Below are 26407 nucleotides of genomic sequence, written 5' to 3' on the forward strand. Positions count from 1 at the left end.
ATATGTGATTCATTATGACTTAACTGATCTACGAATAATGAGTCGTTTATTTTATGATGCGAGGTCATTTGTTTATCAGTCAGCGGTCACCTGCAATGTCAAACAAGCCCAGTGAAAATGACATGTTTGGTTTCGCTCCTTTAGTAAGTGTAAAGAAGGACCACTATTCAAACAGCATTTTGTTTATTAAAAATTAAAGTAGTGTAAATTGTCAGTCCAATGATAAATGTTCATTTTCTCACAACCTGTTACCAAAAGCTCAACACTGTATTGACAATCGTCGACCCTGTCGGACAGCACACACAATAATATGCACTGATTAGTGTCTCTTAATGCCGTGTTCAAAACAACTGGGAACTCAGAAATCTCCGACTTCAGTGTGTTCAAGACAACCGGGAAAACTCTGAAAAAAACAAGCTCTGGCTGGGAGAAATATTTTAAGTCATCCAACTCGGACTTCCAAGTTGGGAACTCTGGCACCTTTCTAGATCTCTGACTTTCCGACCCGAAGATCACTGACGTCATGATTTGACCAAATTTTTTCAGAGTTCCCAGTTGTCTTGAAAGCACCATAAGTGTATTCAGTTAGTGCCATTACAACAAAAAAATATCCACATTTTAATAAAATGGAGACCATGTTTAAATAGTGGTTAGCCATTGTGGCCTTGATGGGAACAGCATTCAAAACAAAGGTAAAAGTCAACTTCAGTTCATGCAGCATCCTTTTCAACTCCCTTTATAACAGGATGACATAGCATCTCAGAATCCTTTTTGAATGCTAAAAAAATGCATCCTTCCTCCCATCCTTGGAAGTAATCACACATATGTGATAGGATAGATCAAAGCAAATATCCCAATATATTACTTTTACCTATTAAATAACGCTAGATCAGTGATAAGGATGTAAGTAAATTAACAGGGCAGTTACATATTTTCACTGTGGCAGTGTCAAATGGGCACAATGAGATATTTTGAAATTTGCACCAGGATATTACATCATCAATACACCACTTGAGCACCAATTGACCATGTTGATCCTCTTTCATCCCCAAAGGGAAAGGCAGAAGAAGACTAAAGACGAGGCAGGGTAGCCTAGTGGTTAGAGTGTTGGACTAGTAACCGAAAGGTTTGCAAGTTCGAATCCCCGAGCTGGCAAAGTACAAATCTGTCGTTCTGCCCCTGAACAGGCAGTTAACCCACTGTTCCTAGGCCATCATTGAAAATAAGAATTTGTTCTTAACCGACTTGCCTAGTAAAATACAATTTTCTGCTGGTTGTTTGACATACAGTACCAATTGCTATGTCAACTCTTCTTTTCCATTGAGCGTCATGCAGAGAAGAGAGAAAAAAGTGATTGCTAATTGGCACCAGAGGGGTCAAATGCGTTTGTAACCAAGTGGGAATTTACCATATACAACTGGGAAAAATCCATTTGAAAGGCCCTCCAACTGGTAATTACTAGTGGGAAACTCATACATCATCCTGAGCTCCCACTTCTCCCACATGCTGACCTCTGACGTCACCTACTTGACCTGGATAACAGCATTTTTCTGCAATTAAATGCAACAAATCATTATTTATAAAAAGCAATCTATTAATATGTTTTTTTAACACTCATTTGTTTACCAACATGATAGCTTTTAGTTTATGGTTTAGGTAGCTTGTTGGCCATTAGCCAAATGATCTTTTCAAAGCACGTGAATGCATCCAACTGGTATTTACGACTTCACAACTGGTAAATTCCCACCTCCCACTTGGTTACGAAGCAGCATTATACAGTAGTGTGTTGTCATCGCTGTAGTTAATATGTGTCATCCAGGGTCGTCCTATCACAGAGTTGAGGTTGTGGCATTTGGGCCAGCTGGGTTTAGTATTGCTGATGTGAGTGGAGGCGGATAGGGAGTCGGTACACCAAACTTTGCTGGATGTCTGATGACTACAGTGGAATTCTGTGGCGCTTCTGCATTCTTGATGTGCTCTACTCACTGACCTCGGTTATTAATCTTTGTGCAACGTCTGGTGGAGGTGGAGATAGAGTGGCTTCTTGGTCAGGAGCTGGAGCTTCTTCCTCTTGAAGTCAGTAGGCTTCTTGTACCTGACACCCGACAGCATAAATACATGATTCATTCAAACGGTATATTCAAAGAGCAGACTGAACCCTATAACCCCCCTCCCAGAAAAATAGCTGAAATCTGAGATTCTCAAAATAAATAGTTATCAAATGTAATTTATTTTCATCTTAAAATAAAATAGTGAGTACATTTAAAGAAAGTTAATCTGGAAAACACAAAATGTGTCACTCACAACTCGATCACAATGGGACCAGGTTTGATCTCATCCATTTCCATGAAGGCAAAACATTTTGTGCTGGTAAACCCCTTCTTGGGTTTATAGTGCTTGAACTCAAAGAAAATAGCTGCCCCTGGAACGTGAACAAAATTCAGGATTAACAATTGTCTGCCCAACCCCTCTGCAAGGATTTGAACATAAACTGACACTGTATTAGGTTAATATTATATGATACTGGCTAAATAGAGGCCCCCACTACTAATTCAGTAGAAATAGAACGTTTGACTACCTTTTGGTAGTCTCTCGATATGTCTCTGGATCTCAATGTCTACGCTGAAGTGAATGTATGTGTCCTCCTTTCGGGTTGCCACAGGTGTGTCTTGCACTGGGTTCAAATCAATGCCACTCAAATCTGTTGGGAAACAAAATGTTCAGATTCACTTGGGCTGTTCTGCAGGAATAAATTATATATATTTTAAAACATGTACTGTCAAGTGTCAACTCAACAGAGATAATTATTTTAACATTTTTCTAGATTATCACTGCTTCAGACCTTACATTTCAGATGTGAAGGTAAGCAACTCATCTCAGCAATGTAAACAATATAGCCTATATATAGTACCTTTCACACTAACTGTCATGTAGGGATCAATGCATTGCCCTGCATCTTTCAGCCCAATCTTGTCAATCTTTATTGTGAGCAGCGACATCCTGGGCTCTGAGGGTAACCGTGGCAACAATGTCCCTGTTGGAGACATGAAAGCTGTAACTTTCTAAGATACAATAATTGCAGAAAACATTTCCACGTTCCCAGGACTAATGCAGCTGAAATCAAGATAATGGTAATGTCCCAAATGGAACCCTACTCCCTATATTATTATACCTTTGTTTCAACAAGGAACACAGACAGAGACCAAGGTCCCTTTTACAGCTGGGCCCTGCGTATACATGTTTACACATACCGTTTATGTACAATGATTAAGAAACTACACAAGACAAACAAAACGATCACAAATATCACAAAAACATACAGCAGCAGATTGTTACATTTACACATGGGTTATTCCCCTAACAGCACAAGAACTTACAAGGAATACAAAAATAAAAATAAAATGGGCAAGGGGGACTACTATAGTGCACTACTTTTGACCAGGGCCCGTAATGCACTGCATAGGGAATAGGGTGTCATTTGGGACGTAACCAGTGTTTATACTTACAGATCCTTCTTCAAGTCATTACTGTCAGCAGTATTTTACTTATACAATAATAGGCAGCAGAAGAAGTTGTAGACTGACTAACAGATAAGGCTAAGATGACATACACGTTTTGGTGAATGCTTGTAAAAAAAGACGTTGAAAAGTAGATTCAACTAAAGCTATCTAGTAGGATAAGGTTTTTGATAATAACAAACTGTCCATTAGTAGGCAATCATATTCATGCTATGACAAGACTATAAAAAGACATAGACTTATTCAGACCCATGCAAGGCCCTTACTTCTCAACCAAACCATACCTTGCAAAACTGTGAATGGAGCAGGCAGTGAGGACAGAGCGACGAAGCCATGCAGAGAGACAGGGAACAGAGGAGACAGCAATCACAAAGGCACTCGAAACAGGGCCACACAAAGCCAAAATAAATAACCATGGCAAAATTACACAGTCAACAGATTCAGAATAGTGACCAATGATTATGAATGCTCTATATACATCATAGATTACAAACTCACTTTGTGAGTACTTACCTGGTACTCTGTTGGGAAAGGACTCTGGGGAGCCTGCTCCTGTAGCAGCATCCTCCTCTTCTTCCACCTCCAAGTTCTCCTCCTCCCCCGGGGCCAGGATTCTCCTGAATGTAAGATTTCATTCATTAGATTATTTGTTTTGAATATTTACAGACTCAGCACGTTGTTAGGAGATTAGATTAGGTCATTCAGGTGGGGAAGCCATTGTTGAATTTTTAGTAATACCATTTGCTTTACTCCATAATTTGCTCTGATTTGTTCTGATTATTGTGTACTTAAACAAAAAAAACTTCTGGGTTTTCTCTGTATTTACATTGGGTACGACAATAAGTGGCCTGCATTGTGATGGTTCATCGATCTTCATTTACCTCAAGGGCACTGGCTGCACATCAAAAGGAAAATCTTTGTTATACGTCAAAATACTCTTGATAACTGTTGAGAGAAAAGAACAATTAACACATATAATTTCCAAAACATTCAACTTATGATGAATAAATCATTCTGATGTTGACGATATCAAATTCTTCCTAGTATACACACTAATTTCCAGTTTCTTCAGATCTTCCAACTTGAACTCCTCCTGAGATTGTGTGCACTAAATGAGCAAAAGAAGATGGGAAATACTGAAATCAAGAATTCGCTGAAGACGTGAATACATTTTGGAGCCAATTGTCACAGCCTTTGGAACATCTGACAGCTCTGACAAAATCTTCCTGTGATTCACTGACAATGTTGTGTTACAGAGTTAAATGCATATCATGGAAATCATTAAAAAAAAACAGAATGAGTGTAACATCATCTAATCAATCGTATGTTAGTCATAACACAGACACTGGATTTTCATCAATATGATAATTGGCCGGCGAGACGTAACATGTCCACATACACACTTAATTAGATGAATACTCAAGAGAAAGGAGATGAATGTGGACTACAGGAAAAGGAGGACCGAACACACCCCATTCTCATCGATATGGCTGTAGTGGTGCAGGTTGAGAGCTTCAAGCTCCTTTGATGTCCACATCACCAACAAACTAACATGGTCCAAGCACACCAAGATAGTCGCGAAGAGGGCACGACAAAACCTATTCCCCCTCAGGAGACTGAAAAGATTCGACAGCTGCACCGTCGAATGCATCCTGACTGGTTGCATCACTGCCTTATATGGCAACAGCTCGGCCTCCGGCCACAACGCACAACAGAGGGTAGTGCGTAAGGCCAAGCTTCCTGCCATCCAGGACCTCTTATACCAGGTGGTGTCAGGAAAGTCCTAAAAATTGTCAAAGACTCCAGCCACCCTTGTCATAGACTGTTCTCTCTGCTACCGCACGGCAAGCGGTACCGGAGCGCCAAGTCTAGGTCCAAGAGGCTTCTAAACAGCTTCTACCCCCAAGAAATAAGACTCCTGAATATCTAATCAAATGGCTACGCAGACCATTTGCATTGCACCCACCCCTCTGTTACGCTGCTGCTACTCTCTGTTTATTTCTATGCATAGTCACTATAATAACTCTACCTACATGTACATATTACCTCAATTACCTCGACTAACCGGTGCCCCCGAACATTGACTTTGTACCGGTAACTCCTGTATATATTCTCACTATTGTTATTTCACTGCTGCGCTTTAATTATTTGTTACTTTTATTATTTTGTTGTATTTTGTTCTTACTACTGCATTGTTGGTTAAGGGCTTGTAAGTAAGCATTTCACTGTAAGGTCTACCTACACCTGTTGTATTGGGGGCATGTGATAGATAAAATGTCATTTGATTTGCCATCACAGATTGGTATTGGATATATTCATCACCTCGCCTATAGAGAGTTCAACACTGATGAATAGGTAGAAAGAGAGCATTCATTTAGTGGTATTAGGTCATCAGAGGTACAAACCTGCAAGGCAGAGCTTCTCATCTCCAGGCATGTTGCAAACTTCCCTAATGTTTTCTAAAAAATAAAAAAAATAAAAAAATCAGGTTTCACATCATTACTGAATGGCAAACCTTTTTCTGTTAATAAATATGTTGTGATGAAAAACTGTATCTTTCAGCTATAAAAAGAAGGCATGTGAAAATCCGCATAGGCTATATGATAATGAGATAGAGGAAAGTGGGGTTGAGGTAGCCTAAGCCTATAAGTAGTCATTAGTTCACCCAGTGTTGAATATGAGTATTCATTAATTCACCTGGTGTTGAAATTAGTCTTGAGAAAAGTATGTACCTTCTGGTCCTCTGTGAAGTCAGATGGGTTTGTTGACTGTACCTCTTTCTGCAGCTGCCTTGCGAGTCTATATACATATAAATGAATAGAAACATCAGTTAAATGCATATTCTTAATCAAGTTAAACTAATAGTTCCCAAAATATGGAAACAATAATGTTAACAAATATGCTGAGTAAAAACTGTTGTAACCTACAGCACTAGTCATCGTTGAAGGCATCTAAGAATGGGTGTTGTGGCAATAAAATAATTAAATGCATTATTCTCATGCCCCCTCCTGGGCCAAGAGAAGAGGTACAGTAGCCTCAAAATTATCATGGTTGTCATTCCCGTGTAATACAGTATACTATTTTAAGATACACTTATTTAATAATGTCTTGAATATATCCTCATTTGTTTTTGTTCATCAGAAGCAGCTTATGACACATCCACAGATCAGAGCTCCACCCATTAGAATAGGAGGGTGTGGCAGATAATTTCCCTATGCCCATATTGAGTGACTTGCTCTGTCATATAAATTGCATTTTCAGAATGCATCAACCCAAATTCTAATTGTGATTTATAAACTGATATGATAGCAACATTGTAACAGAATGCAAATTGACTTCCCATCTTTGTGATAATGTAACGCAAAGGGAAAATAGTTACAGTTACACCACATCAAAGATCATGCAATGGCTTTCTATTGCTGATGGTTTTTAGATTTGCTGGCTTTCCTGATACTTCATGAAAACAATAATGATAATATTTTACTACATATTTCGAGATGAGCGGTGTACACATTATCTTGAATAGATAGTAAGATGCAACCATCCTTTCGCATTCTTGTCATTCTTCTAAACACTGTGACAGATGATGCAACTTACATTTGGTACTCATCTATGGCCTCTACTAATTGTCCCCAAGAATCAAAGTCCGTGCCTTTTGTGAAACTCGCGTGCCATTTCTGGATAGTCTTGTTGACATCAGACATGTTCACAGGGTGGAGTTGCACAAGACGTTTCAGGTTAGCATCGCCGATGTGGGCTACTATGTCCCTCGCCGGAACATTGTATCCTAGTAGTTGTGCTACATAGGCCAACCAATAGTTGATACAGTAACGATCCCTTCTATGTTCTCACCTAAACCTCTATCCGTAAACGAAGGGAAGTCCCGCCTCTCACAATATGCAGTAGAGTCACAGATAAACGTTTGAGACAGATATTTCACCGGATGTATGAATGTGAAGCATCCGCTTGGCGTTTCCACTTACTAATATGGTAGTGACTGGAAGCCCACTGGCCGGCAGTAGGAGAAGATGGAACGAGATGGATTTTGACCGACATTATGCAAATGTCCTCATCGATTAAACATTTGATTTAAATACAGTTTTCTGTTCCCAAAACGAATATCTGTCATGAACAGAGTGGACCAAGTTTTGTAGACTGCACCCTTTGCAAAAGTTTTTAAAAATCGCGTTGTTTGAAATGAGTGCCCAGGTCGAATTGAGTTATTGCACAGGCGCACTTCACAGCGTAGGCGTTCCCTAACTAAAATATGCAGATAAATGCCAGCTCGTGCATGGATTCTACCCACCTTCTTGCTTGTTCTGCCAACTGTGACTAATTTGTTCCCATTGTAAACAACATGCTGTTGTCTATCTTGGTCTATTTATAAAACATATTTGGTATATTCAGCAAGTGTAGGTAGCTGCATCGCCAGAGTGACCCTTTCAATAGGCGTGTCGAGCGAAGTGAGAGGATAGGGAGCACTGTTGGGAGGATCTGGCGTTGGACGGTTTCTCTGTGATTGGTTACGGTTTTGAATGAGCTGTGTTCCTGACCGTGTGTCACTTCCGGCCAGCCTGGGAGGACGTTATCACAGATAGAACATTGAGACAGATATTTCACGAATGTATAAATGCGAAGCATCTGCTTGGTGTTTCTACCCACCACCAAATATAGTAGTGAGAGGAAGCCAAGTGTATTTGGCCCGATATTCTGCAAATGTTTATATCGATGAAACATTTCATCTCAATATACAGTAGTCTGTTCCCTAAACTATAATCTGTTACAAACAGGGTGGACACATTTTTGTAGACTTTACCCTTTACTAAAGGTTTTTAAAAAGTGCATTGTTTCAAAGGAGTACAAATGCGAATTGAGTTATTGCACACTCGCACATCACAGAGTAGGCATTCCATAATGGTATATGCAAATATATGCTACAACGCACCAATAGGATCTCAAATAAAATTGTGTTGGTCACATACACAATGGTTAGCATATGTTATTATGAGTGTAGCAAAATGCTTGTGCTTCTAGTTCTGAAAGTGCAGCAATATCTAACATACAGTTGAAGTCGGAAGTTTACATGCACCTTAGCCAAATACATTTCAACTAAATTTTTCACAATTCTTGACATTTATTCCTAGTAAAAAAATACCCTGTCTTAGGTCAGTTAGGATCACCACTTTATTTTAAGAATGTGAAATGTCTGATTAATAGTAGAGAGAATGATTTATTTCAGCTTTTATTTCTTTCATCACATTCCCAGTGGGTCAGAAGTTTACATACACTCAATTAGTATTTGGTAGCATTGCCTTTAAATTGTTGAACTAGGTCAAAAGTTTCAGGTAGCCTTCCACAAGCTTCCCACAATAAAGTTGGGTGAATTTTGTCCCATTCCTCCTGACAGAGCTGGTGTAATTGAGTCAGGTTTAGGCCTCCTTGCTCGCACACGCTTTTTCAGTTCTGCCTACAAATTTTCTGTAGGGTTGAGGTCAGAGCTTTGTGATGGCCACTCCAATACCTTGGCTTTGTTGTCCTTAAACCATTTTGCCACAACTTTGGAAGTATGCATGGGGTCATTGTCCATTTGCACGACCCATTTGCGACCAAGCTTTAACTTCCTGAGTGATGTCTTGAGATGTTGCTTCAATATATCCACATAATTTCCCTACCTCATGATGACATCTATTGTGTGAAGTTTTGTGAAGTTGTGAAGTGCACCAGTCCCTCCTGCAGGAAAGCACCTCCACTACATGCTGCTGCCACCCCCTTGCTTCACGGTTGGAATGTTGTTCTTTGACTTGCAAGCCTTCCCCATTTTCCTCCAAACATAACAATGGTCATTATGGCCAAACAGTTCTATTTTTGTTTCATCACACCAGAGGACATTTCTCCAAAAAGTATGATCTTTGTCCTCACGTGCAGTTGCAAACCGTAGTCTGGCTTTTTTTATGGTGGTTTTGGAGCAGTGGCTTCTTCCTTGCTGTGAGGCCTTTCAGGTTATGTTGATATAGGACTTGTTTTACTGTGGATATAGATACTTTTGTAGAAACAGAACATGTCTCCTTCCTGAGCTGTATGACGTCTGGTTTGTCCCATGGTGTTTATACTTGCGTACTATGTTTGTACAGATGAACGTGATACCTTCTGGCATTTGGAAATTGCTCCCAAGGATGAACCAGACTTGTGGAGGTCATAAGTTTTCTTCTGAGGTCTTGGCTGATTTCTTTGGATTTTCCCATGATGTCAAGCAAAGAGGCATTGAGTTTGAAGGTAGGCCTTTTAGCTCAATAATCTATTCTTGTAGAATCTGGCAGCAAACCATTTTAGAATGGGAACTGCTGGACTCTGTATTGTCTTGTCATTCAATTCAATGACAAGCTCAACAATAAAATCCATCAATATGACTCCTACCAGAAATCCATTGTAAATCCACTGTGGGCAACATAACATATTATGAAAAGACTGTCAAATTAACCTAATGACTTTTACATAGTTTGACTGAAACTGTAAAGTGTGTTAACATGCTCAAACATCTTGAAGAAAAATGTGGCCTTAATTGGCCACGTGTACTCTTAAATCCTGGCCTAAACCCCCCAAGAGCAAGCAAAGCATACCGTAGTGGCTAGGGAAAACTGCCTAGAAAGGCAGGAGCCGAGGGGAAAACCTAGAGAGGAGTGACCATTTCTCTTTTGGCTGTGCCTGGTTGCTGTATAAGCACTTAATGATAACTCCTGATATAAAACGGGCTTTAAAAAGAACATATGATTGATTGGGAGGTTTGTGCAGTGGTGTGATTACCACCACTTCATACATAATACATACATAAACCCAAGGTCATGCTCCTTTTCTACCAGACAATAATTTTGCACGCCCAATTTTTCAGTTTTTATTTGTTAAAAAGTTTGAAATATCCCTTATGTTTGAAGCCTGAAATGTGGCAAAAGGTCGCAAAGTTCAAAGGGGCAGAATACTTTCATAAGGCACTGTATAGCTAAATAAACATTGGCATTTTAAAAGAGTATTTTATTAACAAAAGCGTAGATGCTGATGAAGAAATACAGTGCTGTACATTTGGATAATAAAGCATTATTTACATTGACTGGCCTACCCCGGCCAAACCCAGATGACGCTGGGCCAGTTGTGCGTCGCCATATGGCACTCCCAATCACGGTCGGATGTGATACAGCCTGTATTCGAACCAGGAACTGTAGTAATATCTCTTGCACTGAGATGCAGTGACTTAGACCACTGCTCCACTCGGGTGACATGACATACACATATATGTATGTCTGTGTCATGAAAATGAACCGTGTGTAGGTAGATGTGGAAAGGTAGATACAAATGATTTATTTGGGGGTTCACACCTAGCTCGACTATGAGACAATTCTTTAGTAAAGGTTGAATAGTCTATTGTTCAGCCCATCCTAGAAACGTTGTCAGCAGAATTCACAGCCTGGTATGCTTGTGAAAAAGGATACTTTTTCCCCTTTCGAAAGATTCCAATTGATGGTGTTTTTAGCCACAATTGGCCCCAACCCCAATTAATACATTTAGGCACAGTCGATAGCATGCTGGACTTCGGGCTAGAATGTTGAGGGTCCGAAACCTGCTCCCTGCTTGTTACATGCCGGTCTCAGAGCAAATAGCCTGGATTGTTACTCCCATCTCATTCCTCACCCTCCACCATGCATAATTCTCCGCCTGAGTGGCTCGCTTGTGGGCCTGCTGGCAGGATATGGCAGCACCTTCGGTTGTGCTTCAAGAATTCAGCATAGCAAGTTTGTATGAAGGTCTGGTTATTTACATGCAAATAGTAATATGCTCTAAACTGCTCTGGTGACAAACTTTGCTGTCCTGTTTTCAATCGTCTACATGGCTGGGAGAACGTCCTCAGATTAATGCAGATGAAGGGAGTTAGATATGCATAGGAAGTGTAGTGTACTGTTTTCTTTCTGTATATATGAATTACAAATCAGCCTTTACTTAAATCATGTTTCTTTTACTTAAATCATGTTTATAGTCTATTGTATAGTTACAATGTATAGTCATTGATGTCCCAGGAGCAGGAGTGGTAAACACTGTTGAAGTGTATAATTGTAATACATACATGCAGACACAGCATCATTCAAAGAATGCAGTTGGATACACCTGGTGTTGGATATGACTGGGGGGAAAAAAATAGCTAAAAATGCGAGTTTCGTAAATTAACTTTTTTCATTATTTCTCCACATTAACTAACACATTTTTTAGCTTGACTCGTTATGACGTTATAATTACTTACATTTGCTTCCACCATAATGTTTTTGTCAGACAATTTTGCTGAAGAAAGCGTTGGGGCACTTAACAAATCTCCCCCGGTCAGAAGATGCTATCGTGAATAGGAGCTTAAGCAGTTAGCGTCTATGAATGGGGTAGCCTAGTCCATGGCTAACGGAGTAGCCTCCTATGTACAAATGACTAACACTAGTCGCAGTTCTCACAAACCGAATGTTGGCTAGCTAACCTTAGTGGTACATAAACCACCTTGTTTAACTAGCTAACATCACAATAAAATCACCTCTTTATGATAGAAACATCTATGGAATCTTACTCTGCTGTCTGCACATGTTTCTTGTTAACACTTTTTGTTGGCAAAGCTAATTAATATAACAGGAGCTACTATAAATCACATTCTCTGGCCTAAGCTCCACTCTTGTCTCAGGTTACAATTGGACGTGGCTTGAATGTCACTCACCAGCTCGTGTCCCCAAGCTGCCTCCTAATGATATCCAGACTGCACTGTATGTTAAAGCAACGAGACGACGGCCGATGGACAGTGACCGACAAGAAGGTACAGCTTCTCCATTTTAAAATGAAACCGCTGTTTTTTTATGTGACGCTGGTAATAAGCTGTCAGCATTGTACATTCATTTTTTTCTATAGCCTTAATGGTGTGTGGGTGAATGGAGAACGAATTCCTGTGGATAAAGCTCTATTGCTTAGGCTTGGGGACACTATAAAGCTGAAAGTGACCCTTGTTGGCACCGAAGTGGAGCATGAGTACATACTGATTCGGCAGCGCCTCAAAGACATCAAACCCTACCTAGCGAAGGGACCTAGTGAAGTGGCCTGCACCGCCTCCAGAACCAAGAAGAGTAAGAGGAAATTGAATTCTGATGAAATGGAGCCTTCGACCTCATTTAAATCGAAGCCCTACGCTCTGCCACAGACAGTCACAGGGCCAGCCCTGTCCTACAGACAAGCCCCGGGAGGGACCAGGGTACGGGAGGAGGCCGGGCCCAGCATGCGGCAGCATCAGAGGCTGGACTCGCCTTCAGAGGGACCCAGCAGTCCTACTTGCAAACGTATGTCTGTTGCTGTTGGTGCTTCACCCATGTCTAACCCCTTGGACAGGTTTTATGTAGTAAAAGTGAATATCTCTCAATTGTCAAAAATCTGTCCTCCCCTTTGTCTGCACCGATTACGAAAATACTTGACTATTAAAACAATATGGTGAAAGCTTATCATTAGGCTGGCTTTCACCAGGTACATTTTAGATCATACATGGGAATAGATTTCTTAAATTAAAATCACTTGGAGCTGATTTCCTGGTGGTTTTACAGTCTTATGTCCCACAAGGATTGACTTTTTTGCTTAAACTTGGGGGCCCAAATAAAACCTGCGGGACACAAGTTGGGGAACCCTGCTCAGTGGTACTGTGTGCCTCTCATAGTCTGTTCTTGATTATGTGATTGTGAAGAGACCTTTGGTGGCATGTCTTGTGGGGTCTGCATAGGTGTTCGAGCTCCGTGCTATTAGTTTAAACAGACATCTCAGTGCATTCAGCATGTCAACAAGTAGTGAGGAAGTCAATCTTTCCTCCACTTTAAGCCATGCGAGATTTACATGCATATTATTGTTAGCTCTCAGTGTACATTTAAGGGCCAGCCGTGCTGCCATGTTCTGTGCCAATTGTCATTTTTTGAAGTCCCCTCTTTGTGGCACCTGACCACACGACTGAACAGTTGTCCAGATGCGACAACTAGGGCCTGTAGGACCTGCCTTGTTGATAGTGTTGTTTAAAATGCAGAGTAGCACCTGTTGTATCAAAATGTTTTTACCATGAGTTTACAATCCATTGTTATACAAGCAGTTCAGTCACCTCAATTTCCAACATTTTTTTATTACAAGATTTAGTTGAGGTTTAGGTTTTAGTGAATGATTTGTCCCAAATACAACGCTTTTAATATTTGAAATATTTAAGACTAACTTATTCCCTGCCACTCATTCTGAAACTAAAGCACAATATTTATCCAAAAGTTTACTAATGGGTTGGTAACAGGCTGATTTTGTAAAGGGGGCTTTAATGTTCTTTGGTAGCTGAATGACCTCTGCTTCCCCCCAGTTCTGAGTGCACACACTTTCCAGTAGGATTAGATTTAAGATGTGGCAAATAGGAGTGGCAATATCACCCGCCATTATCCTCAGTAATTTTCCATCTGAGTTGTCAGACCCCGGTGGCTTGTCATTGTTGATAGAAAAATGTTTCACCTCTTCCACACTTACTTTATGGAATTCAAAATTACAATGCTTGTCTTTTGATAATTTGATCGGTTATACTTGGATGTGTAGTGTCAACGTTTGTTGACAAATCTTGCCTATTAAAAAATCATTAATTGGCATTATCATTGGGTTTTGTAATGAATGAGCCATCTGATTCAATGAATGATGGAGCTGAGTGCCTTTTTGCCCAAAATTTGGTTTGGGATCCAAAGCTTTTTACAATAATTCATCTTTGTTTTATAGTATAGTTTATTTTTATTTTTTCAGTTTAGTCATAAGATTTCTCAATTTTCAGTATGTTTGCCAATCGGTTGTGCAGCCAGACTTATTTGCCATTCCTTTTGCCTAATCACTCTCAACCATACATTTTTTTTTAATTCCTCATCAATCCACAGGGATTTAACACTTTTTAGTACTTTTCTTAATGGGTGCATTCTTATTAGTAATAAGCAATTTCATATGTGTCAAGTGCAGCCTAAGTAAAAAAAAAAATCTAACCTGTTTTTGCTTTGTCATTGTGGGGTTTTGTGTGTAGGTTGATTAAAAAATATTTAATCCATTTTAGAATAAAGCTGTAATATAACAACATGTGGAAAAAGTCAACGGGTTTGAATACTTTACGAATGCACAGTATGTTAACGTTGTCACACCCTGACCATAGTTTGCTTTGTATGTTTCTATGTTTTGGTTGGTCAGGGTGTGAGCTGAGTGGGCATTCTATGTTACATGTCTAGTTTGTCTAGTTCTATGTTTGGCCTGATGTGGTTCTCAATCAGAGGCAGGTGTTAGTCATTGTCTCTGATTGGGAACCATATTTAGGTAGCCTGTTTGGTGTTGGGTTTTGTGGGTGATTGTTCCTGTCTCTGTGTTTGCACCAGATAGGACTGTTTAGGTTTTCACCATGTATTGTTTTGTTAGTTATTTCATGTCTAGTTCCTTTATTAAAGAACATGCATAACCACCACGCTGCATGTTGGTCCGCTTCTCCTTCACCACAGGAAAACCCTTACAAACGTGGGCTATTGTTAGCACTTTTCTGTGATGCTTGATTATTTAAATTTCTTTACTGGGAAGCTTAGTATAGGTAGACATGCTCATGTTATTTATGTTAGTGCATTGTGTGAGCTGCATACAGTGGACTTCCTGCTAGGGCACATCGCCTCTGGTTCATAGGAACATGGTTACTGCATACAATAGCTGTAGGGTAGGGATTAACTGAACTGAGCTGGGATTGGGTCATTGATAAGTCATTGTCTCAACGCAGCCAAAGGTTAGTAAAAGGATGATCCCATCACTATGCAGTAAAATTGTTAATAGACCTATAACAAAGAGTTCCATGTTACCCAAATGATGGAGGTGCTGGAGAACGAACAATGCATCATTTGTTCTGAGCTCTTCTTTAGGGTAAATACCAGTCTTACATCATTCCCATTTGATAGCAATAAGTGTCTCGTACTGTTCAGTTTACTTCTCTGTCTGGAATTATAGCTTTTGACTGGAAGATGCTTTACTGTAATCTCAGTCTCAATCTGTAATCCCAATTTTATCACAATGAAAGATTACCTTAAAGGCCCATTGCAGATGTTTTTATCTGAATATCAAAACATTTCTGGGTAACAGTTTAGTACTTTACTGTAATAGTTTACCATTGAAATGGTAAAAAATTAATATGTATAAATAGCAAAAAATATATATTTAATAAATTTGCTAGGGCTGTCAGAGTGGTTTGAATGGGGAGGGGAAAACTAGTTGTTATTGGCAGAGAGGTTTGGTGCTCTCTTTATTAGTCTAATTAAATTTATACCACCTGGTGATGTCACCAGGCAAGCCAAAACTCAAAGCATGCAAAACCTGTTGATTGTGTAGATTGTATTTTTTAACCAGCAACTATCAGAAAATAACACCGATCAAATATTTTTGTGCTTTTACAGTGTTAGTTTCGTCTGTTGTACAAGGATACAAAACACAGGTAAAACAGAATTGATTGCTCTGCGCATTTAATCAGAGTTGTTTGGTTTCGATCCTCGATCTCCCCTACAGGCAGACGCTTAACTGCGCCCACAGCATCTGACTGCACTGCATCAGAGAGTGGCGTAAGCGGAAGGACGAGTGCCCTATCTGCTGGCAGGCCATCCTGTCACAGAGCCGTTCGCATGTGCTGGTCAACTGCATCGACCGCATGGTGGAGCAGTTCATCCCCGACATGAAGCAGCGTCGCCTGGTGCTCATCACTGAGAAGAAAGGTGAGAGGTATGTTCACCCTGCTCCTAGGTTCGCAGAGGTTGTTGAAATTCATTGATGGCGATGTGGATGGATAGATGGATGTTTAAGTGAATTGCAAGGACCATATCCACTTGTTGTAAAAAATAGAGCTATGGTCCCTGCAATTCCCTATGCACTCATTTTGATTTCTCTTTTCACTCAGAAACATCCAACCATCTGCCACATCTCCACCCATGAATTCTAGGGTCGTGTTCAGTAGGGAGCAAACGTTTTTAAATGGGGAGCTACCTGTCCAATAACAGATTCTCATTTTCCATTGCAATACATTTTGCTATGGTGTGTCCTACCGAACACGACCCAGGTCACTGTGGGTCTATGAAGGCTCATGATGCCTTCCACTGTCTCTTTCCACACAGCCCAACCGGGGGAGCTGATGGTGATCCATGAAGACAGTAGCAATAGTAGCAGCACAAAGTGACCTCTCCATGGATAGCTTCAGCTCCATAATCTCTCTGGAAGAGTGCGACCATTGGGGCTCCAGCGACAATTCCCGATGAGTACAATGACGAGGTTTAGCCCATTTGACATTGTTACACGTTACTTTTTTATTCATTTGAAATTAAATGTTCAGGCTAAGACAGTCGTAGAGAATGCAGAGAAGGGAAGAAAGTCTGTCCTTGCCAGGAAACCAACGCACTCGATATTGTACGACAAATACCGTTAGTGTTCATATATATTTTTTGTAAAAATGTATTTTTCGTTCATTTATTTTTTCCAATGAAACAGAATATAAAATGTTACTTCATTGATTTGAATAGTCACAAAATTAATCTGCCAAGAAATGGAAACTTGGTGGCACCAGGCCAGTTAAACATTTTTGTGGGCTTAACCGTGGTCATTGTTCATTTACCTTTTTTTATATGATGGTGAGGGTCTTATTGGTAAACAAATGACAAAACCATATAATATTGATACAATATAATCTGCTCTTAAGACCAGACAGGATGACTTTGGTTAAGAACATTGGACTAGTAACCGAAATGTCGCTGGTTTGAAAATACCAATCTGACTAGGTGAAAAATAGTTCTGTGCCCTTGAGCAAGCCCAACTTAACCCTAATTGCTCCTGTAAGTCGCTCTGAATTAAGTGTATGATAAATGCCGAAATGATTACATTTATTTTTAGAAGTGTGTCCCATAGAATGCCTAAGTCTGACTTGGAAAGGCAAAGTTTATCTATGTAAGCCATGCCTTGAATACACAGAGCATGGCATGCATACATCCTGACAGTACCTCCTCGTTTGCCTAAATTCCACTGATCTCAAATTGCACTTTCCATCTACTCTTTGGCAATTTTACACATCACCACATTGCCTAGCAACTAATGCAACTGCTCCTTGTGCCATGAAGGCAAAATGGAAAACTGTGATCGCACCACTATCCCAACAAAAATGCAGGAAACATTACTGGTACTCTTCATAGACAAACAGATTATGTTTGTAAATAAAGATGGCCTGTATTCAATTTTCCAAGAGCAAAGCTCTTATCTGTATGAAACTGGTGGCACTCAGTGAGCTATATGGGCCAATATCCTACTGTGCTGTATGGGGCAGCAGTTCTGGAGGTTTGATGGCATCCCATTTTAAACTTTTTTTTTTTTCAACCATAGATTTTGTGTCCCCTGCCAATTCTACTTTAACTACCAAAGTGAATGATGTAGTTCAATGGTTTGTTAGTTCAACATATGCAGATTTTCCCCACAGTGTTTCATGAAACCTGTTTGGTTCTTTTTTTTTTCTTTTTTAAAATTTTACCTTTATTTAACCAGGCAAGTCAGTTAAGAACAAATTCTTATTTTCAATGACGGCCTAGGAACAGCGGGTTAACTGCCTGTTCAGGGGCAGAACGACAGATTTGTACCTTGTCAGCTCGGGGGTTTGAACTTGCAACCTTCCGGTTACTAGTCCAACGCTCTAACCACTAGGCTACCCTGCCGCATCAGACACAATGGGGCGAAAATCCAAACAAACAACATAACCATGCCATGTAGACTCATGGATGACACTGGAATTTCCCACAGATTATTCTACTACCAGTTCCAGGCAAGACCAGATGCAGCCTGATATCCCGAGTGCATTTCAGCGACTGCTTCCAGAGCCCTGCTCCTCTCCTGCTCTGTCAAGCCAGCCATTGTCAAGCCAGTCCATTTGAAGCTGAGTACAATGGAAGCGTGTCTGTCATGCTACGTTACATGAGGACGACAGGGACGGACAGCCCCGGGGCCCAAGTCAGAGCTTCCTCCCGCCTTCCTCCTCCAAGAGCCTCTGCCATGATGTGTCATGAAAAGAGCGATGTAAGCAACAGTTACCCCATCCCTCTATCTCTTGTGCACTCTCTCTCTCTGTTCCGCCTGTCTTTTTCTGTCTTCCCCCTTCTTCCCTCATTGCATTGAAGTGTTTGGGTCGTGTCCTATTAAGCTACTGAGTAGGGTTACCCATCACATTACATAATTAAACAAAGATCCTCCTAATACACCATATAATGGACCTTAGGCCTACAGTGTCATGACAAAGTTAAGCACTGCCCCTGCCTAACCCCTTCTCCCACTATATATACTGAACAAAAATATAAATGCAAAAATCCACAATTTCAATGATTTTACTGAGTGTACAGTACAGTCGTGGCCAAAAGTTTGACAATGACACAAATATTAATTTTCAAAGTCTGCTGCCTCAGTTTGTATGATGGCAATTTGCATATACTCCAGAATGTTATGAAGAGTGATCAGATTAATTGCAAAGTCCCTCTTTGCCATGCAAATGAACTGAATCCCCCCAAAAAACATTTCCACTGCATTTCAGCCCTGCCACAAAAGGACCAGCTGACATGTCAGTGATTCTCTCGTTAACACAGGTGTGAGTGTTGACGAGGACAAGGCTGGAGATCACTCTGTCATGCTGATTGAGTTTCAATAACGGACTGGAAGTTTCAAAAGGAGGGTGGTGCTTGGAATCATTGTTCTTCCTCTTTCAACCATGGTTACCTTGAAGGAAACGCATGCCATCATCATTGCTTCGCACAAAAAGGGCTTCACAGGCAAAGATATTGCTGCCAATAAGATTGCACCTAAATCAACCATTTATCAGATCATTAAAAACTTCAAGGAGCGGTTCAATTGTTGTGAAGAAGGCTTCAGGGCACCCAAGAAAGTCCAGCAAGTGCCAGCACCGTCTCCTAAAGTTGATTCAGCTGCGGGATCAGGGCACCACCAGTACAGAACTTGCTCAGGAATGGCAGCAGGCAGGTGTGAGTACATCTGCACGCACAGTGAGGCGAAGACTTTTGGAGGATGGCCTGGTGTCAAGAAGGGCAGCAAAGAAGTCACTTCTCTCCATGAAAAACACCAGGGACAGACTGATATTCTGAAAAAGGTACTGGGATTGGACTGCTGAGGACTGGGGTAAAGTCATTTTCTTGGATGGATACCCTTTCTGATTGTTTGGGGCATCCGGAAAAAAGCCTGTCCGAAGAAGACAAGGTGAGCGCTACCATCAGTCCTGTGTCATGCCAAAAGTAAAGCATCCTGAGACCATTCATGTGTGGGGTTGCTTCTCAGTCAAGGGAGGGGGTTCACTCACAATTTTGCCTAAGAACACAGCCATGAATAAAGAATGGTACCAACATATCCTCCGAGAGCAACTTCTCCCAACCATCCATGATGAACAGTTTGGTGACGAACAATGCCTTTTCCAGACGATGATGGAGCACCTTGCCATAAGGCAAAAGTGACAACTAAGTGGCTCAGGGAACAAAACATTGATATTTTGGGTCCATGGCCAGGAAACCCCCCAGAGCTTAATCCCATTGAGAACGTGTGGTCAATCCTCAAGAGGCGGGTGGACAAACAAAAACCCACATATTCTGACAAACTCCAAGCATTGATTATGCAAGAATGGATGTGGCCCAGAAGTTAATTGACAGGGCGGATTGCAGAGGTCTTGAAAAAGAAGTGTCAACACTGCAAATATTGACTCTTTGCATCAACTTGTCAATAAAAGCCTTGGACACTTATGAAATGCTTGTCATTATACTTCAGTATTCCATAGTAACATCTGACAAAAATATCTAAAGACACTGAAGCAGCACACTTTGTGAAAATTTACATTTGTGTCATTCTCAAAACTTTTGGCCACGGCTGGTTTCAAATGACCCCGCTGGTGAAGAAGCCAGATGTTGAGGTCCTGGGCTGGCGTAGTTACTGGGCTGGTCATGAGGCAGGTTGGACATCCTGCCAAATTCTCTAAAATGACTTATGGTAGAAAAATAAACATTAAATTCTCTGCCATTTGCTCTGGTGGACATTCCTGCAGGCAGCATGCCAATTGCACACTCCCTCAACTTGAGACATCTGTGGCATTGTGTTGTGACAAAACATTTTAGTGGCCTTTGTCCCCAGAACAAGGTGCACCTTTTGTAATGATCATGCGGTTTAATCAGCTTCTTGAAATGCCGCACCTTTCAGGTGGATGAATTATCTTGAAAATGAGAAATGCTCACTGTCAGGGATGCTAACACATTTGTGCACAAGTTTGAAATAAGCTCTTTTTGCATATGGAACATTTCTGCAATCTTTTATTTCAGGGACCAGCACTTTACATGTTGCGTTTATTTTTGTTCAGGTGAATTTTGTCCTGTATGCTAGCACCTAATATTGTGTATATGATGTGTCATTGATGCATACTGTCAAACAAAAAGCTTTAAGCCAAGAAAACATCCTATTCCCACTGTTCTATATCCGCTCGGGGCTGTTAGGAGAGTCAGCATAGTGCTGCTGTGCTAAACTGACATGCCTCTGTTTGCGGCTGTAGAGCCATTGAAGAAACAAGCTTCACTCAATGAAGTGTGGCTGCAGCAGGCAGACTCGGAGAGAGGTACACAGGCTCCAGATGAGTGTTACCGACAAAAAAATTAGGACCCAGAGGCTTTTTGTGTTGTCCCAGCCCCACCTCCCCGGAGACCTAGCACATAGTACTGATAAGATGTGTTATGTTTTGGTGTGTGTGTGTGTGTGTGTGATTGTTTTATTAAACAAATGAAAAATCCTCACAGTGGCAAGACATGAATATGAGGTAATTCCAGCATGGTTTTAAACTAGATAATCTGCTCCATTATTTAGATGCTTTGAGATGGATGATGGATCCTTTCCAAATGCATATTATCCAAAGGCCTCGTTCAATCTGCCAGTTTGGTCACATGGTCCCCACATTAGGATCATGGCAGAGCTACACTGCATCTAAAGTTCCATGTGGACAGTACGTGCTGTGAATCGCATGCAGGCAGAGTTACTATGTCCACCCCACTCTGCAGTAACACTCTTCACGCCCTGTCCCTTTTTCCTTCCCCAATTGCCATGGTAAGGCAGCCTCTGAGTAAGACATTGATCAAATGTATTAAAGTCATACACGATGGCTTGGTGTGATGTAATCAAATATTGTATATTTTGAGCAGTAGACCTACATTGGATAGTAATTTATCCAAATGAGTGCTTTGAGGGTAATTTGTGTAAAAAAAAGATGGCCAAGTAATTGTAATTACACGTTTATAGTCTTGTTGTGAGACAGGCCGTGACATCACTGTGGAGGTTCCCTGTAGGGATGTCCTTGAGCTGCCACCGACGCTTCATCTGATCATAAATTAGGAAAAAGGTTTATGATATGAGAAGCTGAAATTGTGCTATTAGGCTTTAATACTTACTGACAGTGGCGAACCGTCATTCAGGGCAAGTGGGGCAGAACTTCAGTGTAGAAAATAGTAAAAAATAATGAAAAACCCTTGAATGAGTTGGTGTATTCAAACTTTTCACTGGTACTGTATGTAAAGTGTAATATTGTGATGCAAACTCAAAATGTAATACATTTCAACTCTATATCTGACAGTAATTTCAGAAACGTAAGTTCCTCAACTGGCAGCTTCATTGAAATAGTACCTGCAAAACACTAGTCTCAACATCAACAGTGAAGAGGCGACTCCGGGATGCTGGCCTTCTAGGCAGAGTTCCTCTGTCCAGTGCCTGTTCTTTTATCCATCTTAATCATTTTTTAAAATTATTGGCCAGTCTGAGAGATGCCTTTTTCTTTGCAACTCTGCCTAGAAGGCCAGCATCCCGGAGTCGCTTCTTCACTGTTGATGTTGAGACTGGTGTTTTGCGGGTACTATTTAATGAAGCTGCCAGTTGAGGACTTGTGAGGCGTCTGTTTCTCAAACTAGACATTCTAATGTACTTGTCCTCTTGTGCAGTTGTGTACCTGGGCCTCCCATCTGATATTGAACAGGTAATTCATAAATATCAGTATCCCCCATGCTGGCAGATCAATTCAGTTTATTTGATCTGTCACAGAGGCCCCTAGTGGTGAGCCCAACCTAACAGATGTTCCTCCAGGCAACTGCTCAAAACTCAACCCTAGTCTTCATGTGGTCCACGGTTCCTCCAGGCAACTGCTCCGTCCACGGACACCATACAAAAATAACAAACAAAATAACCATGCCCAACGTATTCCAAAGTGGAATGAGTCGCGAACCCTAACGGGAAAAGACATCTGTAGCTACAGGTAGCAAATAGCACTACCCTACCCAAATCTCCCACCGAGGTACACAGCCGACCGTATTCACCACCTCAGACCGATGTCCCAACCGCCTCCTCCCGGACACCCTAGACCCACTCGAATTCACATACTTCCCCAACAGATCCACAGATGATGCAATCTCAATCACACTCCACACTGCCCTTTCTCACCCACAACTGCGTGGCCGAACACGACTCCAACACCAAGTTTGCTGACGACACAACAGTGGTAGGCCTGATCACCGACAACGATGAGACGGCCTATAGGGAGGATGTCAGAGAACTGGCAGTGTGGTGCCAGGACAACAACCTCTCCCTCAATGTGAGCAAGACAAAGGAGCTGATCGTGGTCGATAGGAATAGGCAGGCCGAACAGGCCCCCATTAACACCGACGGGGCTGTAGTGGAAAAGATTGAGAGCTTAAAGTTCCCTGTGTCCACGTCACAAACAAACTATCATGGTCCAAACAACATACCAAGACAGTCGTGAAGAGGACACGACAACACCTTTTCCCCCTCAGGAGACGGAAAATATTTGGCATGGGCCCCCAGATCCTCAAAAGGTTCTACAGCTGCAACATTGAGAGCATCCTGACCGGTTGCATCACCGCCTGGTATGGCAACTGCTCGGCATCTGACCGTAAGGCGCTACAGAGTGCAGTGCGAACGGCCCAGTACATCACTGGGACCAAGCTTCCTGCCATCCAGGACCAATATACTAGGCATTGTCAGAGGAAAGCCCATAAAATTGTCAGACTCTAGTCACCCAAGTGACTGTTTTCTCTGCTACGGCACGGCAAACGGTACCGCAGCGCCAAGTCTCGGCCCAAAAGGCTCCTCAACAGCTTCTACCCCAAAGCCATTACACTGCTGAACAATTCAAAGACATTTCAGCTTTTAATTTTAAATTAATTTGTCAAAAATTTGAAAAACAAAATTCCACTTTGGTATTATGGGATATTGTATGTAGGCCAGTGTCAAATCTAAATTTACTCAATTTGCTATTCAGGTTGTAAGTCAAGTGGTGTGAATACTTGAAGGCACTGCATGTAGCCTTGATCCCAGCTGTTCTAGGTTTCTTCAGAGCAGATTACGTTGTGATGTCAGGCAGTGTGAGACAGGGGTGAATCCTAAATTCCACTTGAGTCTAATTTCCACTTGGTCATGCATTGATGTCAATAGGAGACTGTGAAAATTTTTACTTGAGTGGAAGTTATGATTCGTCGCTATATCAAGTGTCTGTGCTGTATTAAAAAAATCAAATGTCATTTGTCACATGCTTCATAAACAACAGGTGTAGACAAACAGTCGATGGTTTAGAGGGCAGGGCTCTGCAGGCCAGTCAAGTTCTCCCACACAAATCTCGACAAGCCATTTCTGTATGGACCTCGCTTTGTGCACAGGTGCCTAGTGGTTAGAGCGTTGGACTAGTAACCGGAAGGTTGCAAGTTCAAACCCCCGAGCTGACAAGGTACAAATCTGTCGTTCTGCCCCTGAACAGGCAGTTTAACCCACTGTTCCTAGGCCGTCATTGAAAATAAGAATTTGTTCTTAACTGACTTGCCTGGTTAAATAAAGGTCAAAAAAATTGACATGCTGAAACAGAAAAGGGCATTCCCCAAACTTTTACTACAAAGTTGGACGTACAGAATCATCTAGAATGTCATTGTATGCTGTAGCTTTAAGATTTCCTTTCACTGGAACTAAGAGGCCTACCCCAAACCATGAACAACAGCCCCAGACCAATATTCCTCCACCAAACTTTACAGTTGGCTATATACATTCGGGAATGTAGGGTTTTCCTGGCATCCGCCAAACAAAGATTAGTTTGTCGGACTGCCAGATGGTGAATCGTGATTTATCTCTCAAGAAGAACGCCTTTCCACTGCCCCAGAGTCTAATGGCAGCAAGCTTTACACCACTCCAACGGAGGCTTGGCATTGCACATTGTGATCTTAGGCTTGTGTGCGCTGCTCAGCCATGGAACGCAATTTCATGAAGCTCCCAACGAGCAGTTCTTATGCTGATGTTGCTTCCTGGGGCAGTTTGGAACTCTGTAGTGAGTGTTGCAACCGAGGACAGATGATTTTTACACGCTACTCACTTCAGCACTTGGCGGTCCCGTTCTCTGAGCTTACTTGGTCTGGGCACTTGACCCTGGTTTCTCCTGTGGGTCGCTTTGGATGGGTGTGTCTGCTAGATGACTGTAAGCAATGTAAATGTTGAGCGGCTTGTCTGCAGGTAGATTCTGTTATATTGTTCATTAAAAACTAGCCTAAACCTTCTCTAAACCTGAACATTATCAAATAGAAACATACAATCCATGCATGTTCACCAAAGTGCCACTGTCATATATTGCAGATAGTATGTATCCTATTTGTTTCATTGCTTCAGTTAAATGTAACCATGTCTGTAATGTGAACAGAAACCAGAATTTAAGATCAAGATCGCTTTATTGGTCATATGTACACAAGGTCCAACCGAAATTTGACTTCTGCTTTAAACCCAACCTCTCCGAAAGACACACATACATATACAGATTTTGGAGAGGTGCAGGGGGCTGCCACACTGGGTGCTCAGGAAGCTGTTGTTGTGGGTGGTTAAGTGCATTGCTCAAGGGCACAACGGCAGGCAATGGATTTGTTACTATCGGTTGCAGCTCACTTCCCGTCAGATTCTTCCCGTTGGACCCGGGATTTGAACTGGCAACCCCTACGGTCTTTATTAGAATGTGATCAATGGGCATGGTCAGAGATGAACACAGACAGGAGTTTCCTGGGGTGACTCCAGGGGTTGAGGGAAAAGGATCTGTAGATTACTTCATAATCCTAATAATCTACCACTGAGCTATCGGGCACCTTCACTGTATGCACTCACTGTTTACACGCGCTGTTAAGTATATGCACAATGTGGATGTGTTATAAATTAGCATAACAATGAACACAATTGGATAGTTGGATGTATTGTTAAACACAGGCTTCATATTCTTCTACCACTTGGGCTTCAAAGTGTATATACAGTTTATACGAAGTATGTAAAAAGACAAATTATGTTTCAACAATTTCATTCACTTTGAGTTAGCCTTTTCCCCCTTTTGATACAGATTTGGCTTGTGGTCATTGCAACTGTATTTTGCAACATGAAGGCAACATTGTGTTCGTGTCAATATACATACAGATTTGCAGTTGTATTGTTTTGCAGTCACACACCCAACCTCTGATCCACGTTACCTATGCAGTACAAACATGTTAGTATGTTACATGTTTCCTGACTGTTGATCTTGCTGCCAGGACCAGCAGTTTATGACATTGAGAGAGTAAGAAAAATGTAGGCAGAGCAATGTTCTCAGTACGATCAGGCTGGACTAATTTAAATATAACAGTTGTCTGAATGGCAAGCCAAGAGTGGAATATTGATCAAACACGAAAGCGGTTGGCTTCCTCCTGTAAAGTTTTCCGTGCTCAAATCTGCGTATATAACCTCCTTACAAAATATGTAAT

At 41.3% G+C, this 26407-nt stretch overlaps 2 protein-coding genes and 1 pseudogene across 4 annotated transcripts in view; 2 read left to right on the forward strand and 1 right to left on the reverse strand.

The window, feature by feature from the left end:
* The window catches only part of LOC118386654 (solute carrier family 35 member F6-like), a 379817-nt gene extending 355403 nt beyond the window's left edge, over positions 1–24414 (forward strand). Inside the window, exon 7 of the transcript XR_008140652.1 lies at positions 24379–24414. The gene's annotated coding sequence lies outside the window, so the exon portion shown is untranslated. The remainder of the gene's footprint in view (positions 1–24378) is intronic.
* aida (axin interactor, dorsalization associated) lies at positions 167–7981 on the reverse strand. Of its 3 annotated transcripts, none has more exons than XM_052523355.1 (10): positions 7825–7981; positions 6251–6317; positions 5924–5977; positions 4572–4626; positions 4400–4463; positions 4032–4135; positions 2912–3034; positions 2579–2701; positions 2305–2422; positions 167–2095 (listed from the first exon to the last, which is right to left on the reverse strand). In XM_052523355.1, exons 3-10 carry the CDS (start codon positions 5942–5944, stop codon positions 1999–2001), a joined length of 705 nt encoding a protein of 234 aa, XP_052379315.1. In that variant the 5' UTR covers positions 5945–5977; positions 6251–6317; positions 7825–7981; the 3' UTR covers positions 167–1998. The 3 variants fall into 3 exon arrangements, with proteins under 3 accessions (XP_052379315.1, XP_052379316.1, XP_035630274.1); XM_052523356.1 differs by lacking the exon at positions 7825–7981 and adding an exon at positions 7502–7520; XM_035774381.2 differs by lacking the exon at positions 7825–7981 and adding an exon at positions 7116–7415.
* LOC118386564 (E3 ubiquitin-protein ligase rnf8-like) lies at positions 11945–16764 on the forward strand (annotated as a pseudogene).
* Positions 24415–26407: the final 1993 nt, after the last annotated feature.

The sequence above is a fragment of the Oncorhynchus keta genome, chromosome 8, assembly GCF_023373465.1.
Source record: "Oncorhynchus keta strain PuntledgeMale-10-30-2019 chromosome 8, Oket_V2, whole genome shotgun sequence".
NCBI classification, from domain to species: domain Eukaryota; kingdom Metazoa; phylum Chordata; class Actinopteri; order Salmoniformes; family Salmonidae; genus Oncorhynchus; species Oncorhynchus keta.